The sequence below is a fragment of the Anopheles ziemanni genome, chromosome 3, assembly GCF_943734765.1.
Source record: "Anopheles ziemanni chromosome 3, idAnoZiCoDA_A2_x.2, whole genome shotgun sequence".
Classification (NCBI taxonomy): domain Eukaryota; kingdom Metazoa; phylum Arthropoda; class Insecta; order Diptera; family Culicidae; genus Anopheles; species Anopheles ziemanni.
The window spans coordinates 74,342,135-74,354,601 of NC_080706.1; the positions used below are offsets into that span (position 1 = coordinate 74,342,135).

The 12,467-nt window shown below is 44.3% G+C and overlaps 1 protein-coding gene across 1 annotated transcript; it reads right to left on the reverse strand.

Moving 5' to 3' along the window:
* Positions 1 to 26: 26 nt before the first annotated feature.
* On the reverse strand, positions 27 to 12,120 carry LOC131287035 (uncharacterized). Its single transcript, XM_058316048.1, has 2 exons — positions 11,393 to 12,120; positions 27 to 2,641 (listed from the first exon to the last, which is right to left on the reverse strand). Exons 1-2 carry the CDS (start codon positions 11,889 to 11,891, stop codon positions 1,227 to 1,229), a joined length of 1,914 nt encoding a protein of 637 aa, XP_058172031.1. The 5' UTR covers positions 11,892 to 12,120; the 3' UTR covers positions 27 to 1,226.
* Between the last annotated feature and the right edge of the window lie 347 nt (positions 12,121 to 12,467).

The following is a 12,467-nucleotide window of genomic DNA, read 5'->3' on the forward strand; positions in this document are numbered from 1 at the left end:
ATGTTCTGCAATTATAAATAGCTACTGCACAACACTGTCTTATGATATTTCATTATTTTGATCAGTATTTTATTTCGCTCGCAAACTGGAAATTCGTTATCCATTCATGGAGTTCATTATTCGATTCGTAATGAGTAAAAATATACGTGAAAGAACCGTTCTTCAAGCGTCCCTCCAGTCCGATGACTACTAATGCTTACATTGCGCCACTGGTGTTTCGTTCGGTTCTGAAGGAGAATCATCTCTGTCTATACTGTACACTAAAAAAAAACGTGGTTCTGTTTTATCAATAGCTCCCGAGCTATTTGCTTGTCGAAGTCGAGTAATATATGAAAATATAGAAGGAAAAAAAATAAATAACTCTTTAATTAAATTCTTCACTCGCTTCGTTAGGATTCATTCAAAGCAGCGCGCGTACAAAACTATCGTTAAATGGTATAAATTAAAAGGATTTGCAAAGCAAATGTGTTTCCTTCTGCTAAACAAATACGTATGAATTAGTGGAAGTAACATGTGTACTTTCTAAATATCGATTACTTTTCTTCGTTTCACTCGAAATGATGTTTTACAGCAAAACAAAAATGCCCGATAACGTCCAGGCTCACTGGATAGGAATTCTTTAAAAGGAAATAAGATTGTAATTTTAAACAAAATTTAATAAAACTGGTAAAAAATGGAGAAACTGTGAAACGAAATTAGCAAAAACCGTAATCTGTCGGTACTCTGATTCTGATAGAAAGTTCATGATTTTTCGAGCTTCTATAGCTTTTACAAAATAATCACAGTGAAAAAAAAGAAAAAAAAATACTAACATTCTGTTAGTAACATCCGTAATATACTAGCTTTATACTATAAATCTTCTTAGATTTGCTCTCGATTAGGCTGACTGTTCCATAACCGACCGTCGTTTTCATCAGGGTCAGGTTAACTCAAACTGTACACACTTTAAAGCATGCCACCAACATGAGCCTGTCGATGAAACGGGCTTTAAAGTCTTCGATAAGCGCGGTTAACGCTTTTTCCCCGCCCTCCACCTATCGTCATCGTCGTCGGTAGCCATCATTATTTTTCTTTGGAAATTTTTCGCCAGCGAAGCATCTTCCGCAGTTGCACCGAGTACGGCGCACGTGCCCCTGTATGACGGAAGAATCACTTGGCGGGCAAGAGTGTTGGCGTTTCCATTCCATCAGTCATGCCTCGGGAGGGGCGTTGCTTCCTCCTACATCCTACAGGTAGCTTCCCAGCCCATTCGGTGCGCCGTCGACGAACGGTGTTCGCGGTAGAATGTGCCCTTCCGGCGACGATGCGTCCGAGGAGTCAGGCGGAACACTGCTTGCCGGAGAAACATCGTCGTATCCGTAGCCGATGGATTCCGTGGCAGACGGGAGACTATCGTCATGGGCAGTTGCCAACCCGTATGCATCCTTGGCCGCGAGTTGCATCAACGCAAGTGCACCCTGAAGCTTCCGATTGTTTTCCTCCGGCCTGGGACGCCCCGCGCCATTCGTTAGGTGCAACGCCGCCGCCGGTTGATCGGAAAGTGGGCGCGCACTATCCTTGCTGGCCACCATCAGCACGGTCGGACGCATTTGATTTGGATCGATCGTGTTCAACATCGTGTGCGGTGCGCCATTGCTGTAGCTATCCACCCGCGGTAGGGGTTTGTTATGGTGGCCCACCGGGGCAAGCGCTTGTCTTTTCACCGGCGAGGACGAGTAGGTGCTGACGGGGACTTCCGGTTGCTGGTGCAGCTGCTGCTTGAGCGCCATCGTGGAGGTAGTGGAAGAGAACACCTTCTGCGAGATCACGTTCGGCTCGAGCGGTTTGGCAAGATCGTCCTGCCAGGCATCGCGTAGCCACTTCTTCTTCGGGTTGAACGTCGACTTGGCCGGGCTGGATGGGCACAACTCGTCACCGGAGTCGTCAGCCTCCTGCTCTACCGCCTCGTGGTCGGTTGGTTCCTGCCACTGAATCAGCTTCGGTAGAGCATTTTTTGTCTTCGACGTTAACGGACTGCCCAGGCCCGCGTTCATGTCCAGCTCGCACATCAGTCCCTTCCGGCTCGATTTGTAGTTGTTGTTCGGTGTGACCGGGGAGAGGAGCAAATTTCTAGCATTGCCACCACCGCCAACGGCACCTCCACCCCCGGTGACTCCCTGCAATCCGTTACCGATCGTCGGGTTGTTCTCATCGTTCGCGTTGCGCTGTGTTACCGTCGTCGCCGGCCGTTGGTTTTCGTTTTCGTTCAGCAAGTCCGTACTGCCGGGACTTTCGATACCAAAACCGTTGTCCGTTGTAGCGTTGCCAGCGGCCGAGCCACCGTTCGATCCGTTACTTCGCTTAGGTGTCTTCCGTGTTGGTGTTCGGTCTTCGCGCTCGGCGCGATACTTCTCCAACCATCGCAGAACCTCGTCGTTCTGCTCCGGTACCGTCTGTATGACAAAGTCGTCGCAGCGCCTCAGCGTGTCGTAGGGATGGTCCGGGCAATGGCGGTTGGCGTGGGTGAACCGCATCTGACAGTGGGCGGCCGAGCAGATGAAGGGTCGTTCCCCGGTGTGCAGCCGCTGGTGTGTCTTCAGCTGTCCACTTTGCGTGAACGCACGGGTACATCCCGGATAGTCGCAGTGGTATGGCCGTTCACCTGTTGAAGAGTAGAACAAATCATTAGAACGGGCATATAAAAGGTAGCAACACAAAAAAAAACACTAGCGATCTTTCCCTTTTCCCATGCCTTTTAATATATTTTACAAACAACAGAAAACTAAATAAAATTGCATCACTAGAGGAGGTGGATTTAAAAGAAAGTGCGTGAAGTGACACATTGGAACGTTGATAAATAATCAACCAATAAAAAGAAATATTTGATGTTTTATCGCCACCCATTTTATGATATAATATATTACGAATGAACCTATTTTTATTTAAAATTAAGCTATTAATAAAGTAGATTACAAAAAGATTAAAGTTGCAGAAGCATATCTGTTACTTGAAATTTTAAACTTTTTGAAAAAAAAACGCTATTTCTAATACGGAACATATTTCCCCCGTTTGTAGCCAAATATTATTCAACTTTTTGATAACACACGACAAATAAAAATATCCACCCAAAGCGATCCCGAAGTTTCGTTTGGTCGCCTATTATCATGTTTTGCAATGGACATTAAATCATTTGTTTTTTTCTAAATGTTTTCCGTAATTCGAGACACAACTGTGTTCTCCATATTTAAACAACCAAACAAACTTGGACAAATGAAAACAAATGAATCACTCCTCTTCGGGACAAAGATTGACGCTGGGCGATCGGGTCTTTAAATGTGTTTACCCAGCCGTGCTGTGTTATGTTATGCTGCCCTGTCCTTTCCTCTCCCCTTGGTTTATGTGTGTGTGTGTTTGTGTGTATGATCACACGATGGGACACGTTTTGCTGCATGGCCTCTAGCGGAATGCGAGAGTTTAAATCTCCCACCCGAGGAGGGAGTTTGTTTGAAGACAAAAAACAGGGAAAAAGAAAAAAAAGAACCTTTTTAGCAATAGTTTCACGAACGATATTATTGGCGGAGAGAAACACGTTTTGCGGCCGTAGAATTTAAAAAAAAATAAAGCAACACTGGTCAACAAGAAGAGGAAGAAAATCTACGAACAAACCAACATGAGGCATCGATACACCGTGCACGAGAAATCACGTTCGAACCCGTTTCGAGCAAGTCAGCAGCATTCCAAAACGGGTTGTCCCGTTTCCCAACTCACACACAGCACAACAACATCGTTTGAAATTCGCGCATCAAAACATGGGAGTTCGTTTTTTTTTATGTTGTCCCGAAAAACCGGCTTTTTTGCGGAGTCCACCAGTAGGGAACACCATTAGAATAAAACTTCTCCGCGAAAGGATCCGGCATCTATCGTTTCTTCGTGTTTTCTCCCATCCCGTGCCTAAACACACCCAAACGTCGGATACCGGTTTAAATAATTTTAAACAAATGCCTGGATCATCCGTTCCCCTAGGGCCTTGCTTTTTTCTACTCTCTTCTTGCCATTTCCCGCTGGACATTTTCCACAAGGTGCGCGCAAGCAGCTTAGCGCAATGTAAACGCACTGCGCGCACGAAACAAAACAATAATTGAACCTCCTGTTCGCATAAGTTTTTTTTAATGCTCATTGCTAATCTCGCCATGCATTGTTTTGTTTCGTGGAAAGGGAAAAAAGGAACGTAGAAAAGAGTCCCTTTACTTTGTCCCGGTGTGCATCATCCTGGTCAACCCAAGTACCTACCCCGTAAGGATATCCTTCTTCCTTTGGCCCTAGAAGGAATAGACTGTTGTTCTGAGATTTCGCTTTTTTTTCTCATGGCCTACCTGCAAAAATTCACTTTTTTGTCAGTCGGATGTGAGCTTGGTGGTTAAAGAGGGTTCAAAATATTCGCCACTGGGGAGTGAAAGGGACAACTAGCAAGCGGACTACGATTGTGCGTCGTCTTAAGGATGCCAACCCTCCTTGGCAACTGGCTTTTTTATTTAAACCGATAAATAAATTTTCCAACTCGTTCTAACGGAGGGTTATCGGAAGGAAAACGGACCCCAAATGCCTCGTCGCCAGCCGAGGGTCGCAGTGAGAAGATGGCTTCGTTCGATTTCAATTTAACTTCGCGGGGTGAGAGCACGCTGGATCGAACACGTGCATTTCCCGTGGGCACACACGCATTTCCGATGCTGCCTGCATGGCAGGGATGAACATACACGACAGGAAGTCCACCAAAACACAAAGGGACGTCAAGCGATCTGCTTGCGTTGCGCGTCGTCTTACAGGCGTCCTTTCTCTCGGAAAAGACGCAGAACGGGGATGGGAAATCGTTTACGTAGAAAATGCGCACACCTAACCACCCCTTTTTCTAGAACTGCTGCAAGATGCCGTATCGCAAGGAAATACCTTGGATAAGGGGAAAATACAAGCCAGTAGCGATTCCGATTGTTGCCCTGTTTGTGCTTGATTTGTGGAGTTTTTGCTTTACGAAATTTTTTTAACTCTCCTACGATCAGTTTATGAAATATTTAATTACGAAATAGCTATAACAATTTTAACATTGAATCAAGGAATGATCTGATAAATGTTAATGGAGAGATTTTCAGATGATATCATAACAGCAACAACATAATTTCTAACTGCAGCACGTTACATTCCAACATCATCAGTTAATTTTATAACGCGATCATGTTTATTATAACTTTGTCAGTTGAAATCCGGACCGAAGCAGTTGATATTACAAGTTCCGTTTTGATTCACTATCCTTCAGCTTTGCTCGATGCATCGTTCGTGTTCTGTATTCAATAGTGTTGCTCGGAAGCATTCATTGATACCATAATCGATAGAAGCACCCGGATTCATCCGGATTCAGCCGGATTCAACCGGATTCAACTGGATTCAACCTGGATTCAACAGGTTAAATCTGGATTCTACTGGATTCAACCGAATTTAATCCGAAACATGTTGAACTAATCGACTTTAGCTTCCGCTAGTTGCGTGCTTCGCTCAAGCTGCTGAACCAGGATTATAATATCAAGTGACACAATTCTAGTTTCAACTGACAAAGTTATAATAAACATGATCGCGTTATAAAATCCGATGCTGTTGGAATGTCATGTGTTGCAGTTATGATATCATCTGAAAATTCCTGTAAGACATTATGCACAATGTTACGAACTATTAAATACTGAATTCAAATTTCGAAACATTTAAAAACAATAAACAACACTCCATAGAGGGATAAGAACAGTTTGTGTTTAGAGTTGTCAACTGTGACAACTCTATAAAAAAGACACCAACAATCATAAACCACAATCAGACAAAGACGAAAATCGGAGCTCGTAGTGGCCAAGTGATCGTGGATGATATAATTAAGTCCGACACAACGTTACACCATCGTGCGAGAGATGGAGCGCTTGGGCTGAAGGATGTCAAGCATATCGGAAATGGGGAAAGACGGAATAAAATGTAATTCATTCAACGTCCAGCCATACCGAGGTGACTCGCCCCGGTACGCATTTAATGATTAAATGATACGGCGCACGAGAGAAGCTAACAGATTAAAAAACGCAGTCATAAAATCAACGAGCGAAAAGATCGACACAACCGTTTTAAAAGCTAAAACTATGAACCGCGAAGCAATAGGCAAGCAAACAGGAGGACGTTTAAACCGAAGAAAGCAATCTCGCGTTGTAGAAAGAGACTTAGTATTGAGTACACAACAACGAAACAAGGAGGAAGAGGAAAAATACGAGAACCTCGATCATTTCTTCTTCTTCTTCTGTGTGTCGCGGTATTGCAAACCTTTTTCCTACTTTTTCTTCTACTGCCTAGGGGTAGAAAAATCCCTCCAACCAATGCCAATATGGCTCTTTCTCTGCTCGAATCTAATCAAAATCAATTTAAACCACCCAATTTAAAAATCTCTTCCCATGCCCCCCTTTCGTTGGGGAGAGCTTCATTTTCGCAAACCGAGCTGGAAAGAAAAACCGGGCAAGAGTATGGCAAGAAGAAAAATGCCGAATAATTCCGACCGGATTGCGCGGATGTGAATGACCACGCGCTTCGGCGCACCTTCCTTCTTTTCTTCTCGATCGAGCTTCACCTGCCTGACCTTCTTATGGTGCTGGTCCGGGGCGGCTCCATACATTTAACCACATTTGCGGGCCGGATTGTTAAAGCCACGTTTCCTTTCCACCATTTTCCATCATCATCAAATGGGCACCTTTTTTTTCTCGACCGATGGGCGAAACCTAGTGGGGAAAATGGAAAATTTCCTCCCAAAAACAGTGCACCGATTCAGTGCGAATCAGTTCTATTTTTCTATTTTACGGAACAAGCAAAGAACGTAATCTTTCAACCAAGCTAACAATCCAGGGCAGAAAGGCGAACCATGCGAGATGTTCGGGAGAAGCTCAATATCGATCGACGGTACGGAAGTAAGCCTTTAAAAAGAAAACATAACAACTTTTCTCCCATATGCATATCGGCCGGACGGTTTTCCGCAAGCCGAGCAAGTAATAAATTTGGAGCTTGCATAATTCGCACCACGAAAAAGAAAACCGTAGGGCGATTTGTGGAACTGGTAACGCGCCTTCGATTTCTCGAAAGACTTTTCGTGCAAAAAAGTGGCCGGCAAATATGGATGGAAAAAGCTGGCTTCTTATTTTTCCTAGCCGGGCTCTCTTCTAATGACGATCGATCGACAAGCAAAAGCTGCAAAAAAGACAACTCATACGGGCAAAAGGTACCAATTGATGGGCTTGGCACCGTGGCGAAACCGAGCAGGGTTGGATCTTTTACCTCACTCAAAAGAAGGAAATGATCTTTGGAGGTTAAATTTTCTTCTGTTCCTTTCCAACAACATCACACCATCAACAGTAATTACCACAATCATTATGCGCGCAGAATCGCGCCGCTCAGCTGGGGCTACTTTTCCGGTCTCTGGTTTCGTGTTTTCCCGCATTCGTGTGAATTATCGACAGTGTTACAGGGGGAGGAAAAAAAATCGAATATTACATCCTCCGTGAACTAAAATTTAGGACGCTCCCGTTTGGCACAACTAACCTGTTTTATGAACTATCTTTATTATCTACCGAAAAATATACTTCATTCCATTGGGTCAATTATCCTTAGTTGGGATGATGAAGATCAACAACAACCTACGTTCGTGAATTTTATTCGCCTTTTTCTCTGAACGAACAAGTTTCATTGTTTTCCTCACACATTCTGTCTTTACGCTGTAGCTACTTTAGCGAAAGATTTAAAAATGTCCAACCGTTTTTTAAATTCCCTAAACACATTAACTCCTGCAACGAAGAGAATCGAAGAGAAAATACCCAAGACGAGGAAACAGACGGTGGTAGTTCTCCTTGGCAACAAGTGCATTTCCTTTTCCTTGCGCAGTGAATCCCGGAGGCCGTAGCAAGCACCTCAAGGATCCTGTGTACGCCAAAAAGGATTCCCTGGAGGCCAGAAGCAGGTTGCAACAGAAGGGCAGATCAGATGGAACGAATATGGGCACAAGTGGAAGCTCGGAAACAACTGCGGCACAATTTGGGATAAGAGGAACATGGGAGAACTAAAAATCAGTAAAAACAGAAGGAAATGAACGGAAAGATAAACGGGGCGAACGAGGCAAAAGGAAAACGATGCTGGGAAGCTGAGAAGAAGGTGGAGAAGAAGCCAGCTACAGCACACTGGCCAGCCGTCGTGCTGCTATTTAAGCCATTTAATGAAGCCACACACATGGGATAAGTGTGTGGTGTGGGCACAGGTTTAAATGCGCGTTCGTGTGAGTGCAGCATGCAGTATGCTGCAGTGTTGGTTCGCGATCGTAACCGCGCGCGATCGGTAGAGAGCATCGTCGCCGATCGCGCACGTTGGAATGCGTTCGAAGGGAAACAGCGAACAATCAGATGTGGCGAATGAAGGAAACGGTGAAGCTGGCAGAGGAAAACCGCGACCGGCGAAAAGAAAACGCAACTACCTGTGAGCAAGCAGCGTTTCCCATACATAGCCATTGCAAAACGCTTCTTGGGCTTCATTTTCAACGCCTGCTTTTCTGCGGCACCTTGCGTTGACATGAAGGGGAAGCTGGGGTTTAACAGCAATGGAACATCTTTTCTGAAAAAATGTCTCGGAAGCAAAGATGTTACCAGCAGTTGATAAAATGGAGAAATATAATGTTGATCAAGGTAATAGTTTTACGTTTTAGTCAAGACCAATGACATAAAATTTCAATTTGGTAATCGTTATCAAATGTATAGCTTGTACGCGATAGGAAATTAGCTGTAAAGGGTACGGGAAACGAAGCGTAATCGTGTAATTCCGCTGCTCAATCTGTTAAAAATAATTTTGGCATTCATACCCTATAATCGCATGTGTAATCTTGTCAAAACGTAAACAAGCGAACCAATAATTTATTGGATCGCGCTTTAAATGTGTATTCATCGAAGCGTAGCAGCGTAGTTTTGGTATTTTAAACTATCAATATCAAAATAAAAGCTGTAGCTTCAAACCCTGCAGGAACTTTTACCAAATTGCAAAACATAAACAAAGCACAGATAACGCTTTTCCCGAATATCGACGATAAACGAGAAACCAGCGATGACGCTTCATTTACCGTGCCCTCATTAATACTAATAGTTAAGTTAACTTTAATTTCCTCTTCAAAAAACCCTCTTGATTAGTCCAACAAAAATCAGTAATTTATAAACAACAACTAACAATTTAAAAAAAACTCAGCTAAACTTGCCAATTGTATATGATCCTTTTAATGTGCTCGAAGTTAGAGTTGTGCAATTCAGATTCACGAATCTGAATGATTTTTTGCATCGTTTTCGATATTAATGAATTCCAAAGATTCGTTAATATTAAAAGAACAGAAAATTAAAACTCAAAAAATGGGGAGACACCTAATTTTTGGTCCACGCCAATGCAAGAATCATGAAGATTCGTGAAAGATTCATGGAATATTCATGAAGATTCATTAATGTTTCGAAATATTCATCAATGCTTGAAGATACAAATCCCAAAAGATGTATTAATCAATCTGAATGAATCTTAGGTTAAAGATTTATGTGAATGTGAATCAAAAGCAGATCTGATCTTCTTATCCGATTGTTGACTAGCCACTATTAGTTTCAATAAAATTGAATTGGAGTTACTTTTATTATTATGTACGATGATATTTACTACCCCACGTTCCGCTACTTGGAACGGAACGCACAACACAAGCAAAATGTGGCTATGCAATAACATGGTGTAGTGGAAATTTATCTGGTCCAGCGGTTGTAGTGACCATGCGGCCACAAAAAAAAACATCCGACCGCGGATCCGCGGGATGTGTCGCCATACACACACACACATACGCCGGCAATTGGGCCCATCGCCAACGACAACACCGCTGGATCGCGGTTTAAAAACGCCGGTGCGCGGTTACCTTGCGCAAATATGTGTTTCCCATCGCCCGGTGGAAGCTTTTAAATTGCTAACACTTCTGAATTTACTTCCCGTCCCTATCACGTTTGTCTTGTGTCTGCCGTTCTTCTCCTCTGGATCGATCGAACCGGCAGTATATTGCCGATGCGAAAGGGATACACTAAGGGCAAACCACCAACCAACCAAAGCAAAACGTGCGCCACACGCCGATGATCGTGTAACGATGACGATGATGATAATGATGAGCCAGTGGCTTCGGAAAAGAAAGGAAATTATTTCATACATTATTATCATTCGTTATTACCACCGTCGATTCCTCCCAGCCCGGACAACGGTGTGCGCTCCAACACTTTTCCTCCCATTGTGGGGCAACTCTTTGTTAGTGGAAGGTGTTTCGTGTTTTTCCATCAGTTTTTTTTCCTTCACTTCATTGGACATGTTGGAAGCAACTGTTTCCAAAAATCCACCTGGCATTAACCGCTGGTCCTGATGATGGAACGACACTCCTTCCAAAGGAACGTCACCGCGGCCAGCTGGTGCAGACCCAGATCAGGTGGCATTTTTCGTGGGGAGATTCAGAGTTTTTTTTACTACTGCACCGGGCTTTCTTCCATCATAACCCTTTGAGAGATTTGATAAGATCTTCAAAATTAGTTTATTTAAATTAAAATGTTTTCATTCATATTTAAAAAAGACACTGTGTTTGGCTGTGTTTTTTTAAGTAGAAACAATGTTTCCAACAATCTTTACAAATAAAAATCAGTGTTATCAAACATATGAAAATCTTAAAAAAAAAATACACATGCCCTTCCAGGAAACCGAATTGAGAGACACAATTACCCAATATTTCCCAGTAAAGACACCCCACGTAGTCGGTAAAATACCAGCGAAGGGTTAAACCCTTTCCGGATAAAAACATGCGCTTTCGGGTTTACCGATCAGGGCAGTAAAAATCGTCGATCCTCACGCCGACCGATTGCACGCACATTCGGCTGACCCCTAGGGGAAGAATGTGAGCCATGAAATGAAGAATGCGATAAATGAAAGCAGGTGTGCTTATTGTCGCTTCCTTCCCATGATCTTCACTGGGCCGAGCATAAAAAATCGTGGCGAGAAAAAAAACAATCCTCGCTTGAAGTTCTTGAAGAAATGCGAAAAAAAACCGGACGATAAAACATCCCCGAGAAATAGAAGCGCAACCGGCGAATCGATGCCGGAGTTTTGCACCCCCGGGGTTAGCACTTGCGTTCGATTAGCATTTGAAATGAAGGTTGGGTTGGTGGTTCCTTCCGACCGAGAATGTTCAGTGCACGCAATAACCACCGGCGATGGGCGGCGAAGGTTCCGGTGAGCATCGCGTTCCGGTGGTGGTCGGTTTAAAAGTCGTATCGTTGTGCGGTGCCCTCCTGCGGTGGCCACCGGAGGCGCTTACCTGTGTGCGTTCGTAGATGTGCCTGGAGCGATTTCTCCCTCGGAAAGACTCGATGGCAGTAGCGGCATTTAATTGCGGACGGCGAAATCGAACCCTCGACCATCAGCGACGTGAGCGCTTCGGATCGCGGGCGGCCCCGTTTGTTTTCCGACTTTTCCGCCGACCCGCCGCCAGCGGAGGAGGAGTTCCAGGTTTTCGGTGTGCCCGATGAGTTGTGGCCACTGAAGCTGCGATTGTGCTGACCGTCCGGTGAGCCGCAGCTCGACGAGGGGCTGGTAGCTTCGGTAAACCAATTCCAATGCTGTTGCTGTTGGTGTGCCGTGGTGACAGGGGCTGTCAAGCCATGGCCAACGTTCGCAGCGGATCCTACTTGCGCATCCGTCGGTGATCCGATGGTGGTCACCGATGGTGGTGGCGAGCTAAGATAATTGCTACAAGACGAGACCGCCGTCTTGAGGCGCTTTGGAGTGTTTAAAGCCATCGGTGCGGTTGCGGCCATCTGTCCCGGACGACGGGCAGCATCGAATACGCGAACGGGGTTGTTATTTTTTTGACTCGCAAACCTATTTTCACTGTACTGCCATCCGTTTAGTTATATTTTTTCCGTCGGTTTCTTTCCGATGAGCATACACACAAAAACTCGAATCAGCACAACACTGCGACGCAGTTAGTTTGGGGGAAATAGCAAAACAATACAACACTGAATTAGCAAAAGTTTATCACTTTCTTAACCCACGCGCACCAAAAGACGCGCAGCTCGCGCAACGCAACCTCTTCGGTAGCTTTGTCGGATCAGTACTGGAATTTATAGCAGTCGTCGAAGGCAGATCGAAAGCGATTATTTTGACGTTTGCCTTCGCATGTCACGGCGGCAACAATATGCACAGGTTCCTTTTATTTATGAAATCGGGAATTTTTGTTGTGTGCGTCTACTTTTTGAGGAAGAAAGAGTATTCAAACAGTGTTTTAAATTTTTGTCACCTTCAGTAAAAGGTAATAACCAACAATATTGAAAAAACCGATGATTTATTGAAATAGGAAAATACGATAACCTTCGTTTTAAAGACACGTTTAA

Coding starts and splice junctions, on each gene's coding strand:
- LOC131287035 (XM_058316048.1), bottom strand. CDS start 11,891: ATGGCCGCAACCGCACCGATGGCTTTAAACACTCCAAAGCGCCTCAAG. Junction 2,642..11,392: donor ACATCTACGAACGCACACAG/GTAAGCGCCTCC, acceptor ACTCTTCAACAG/GTGAACGGCCATACCACTGC.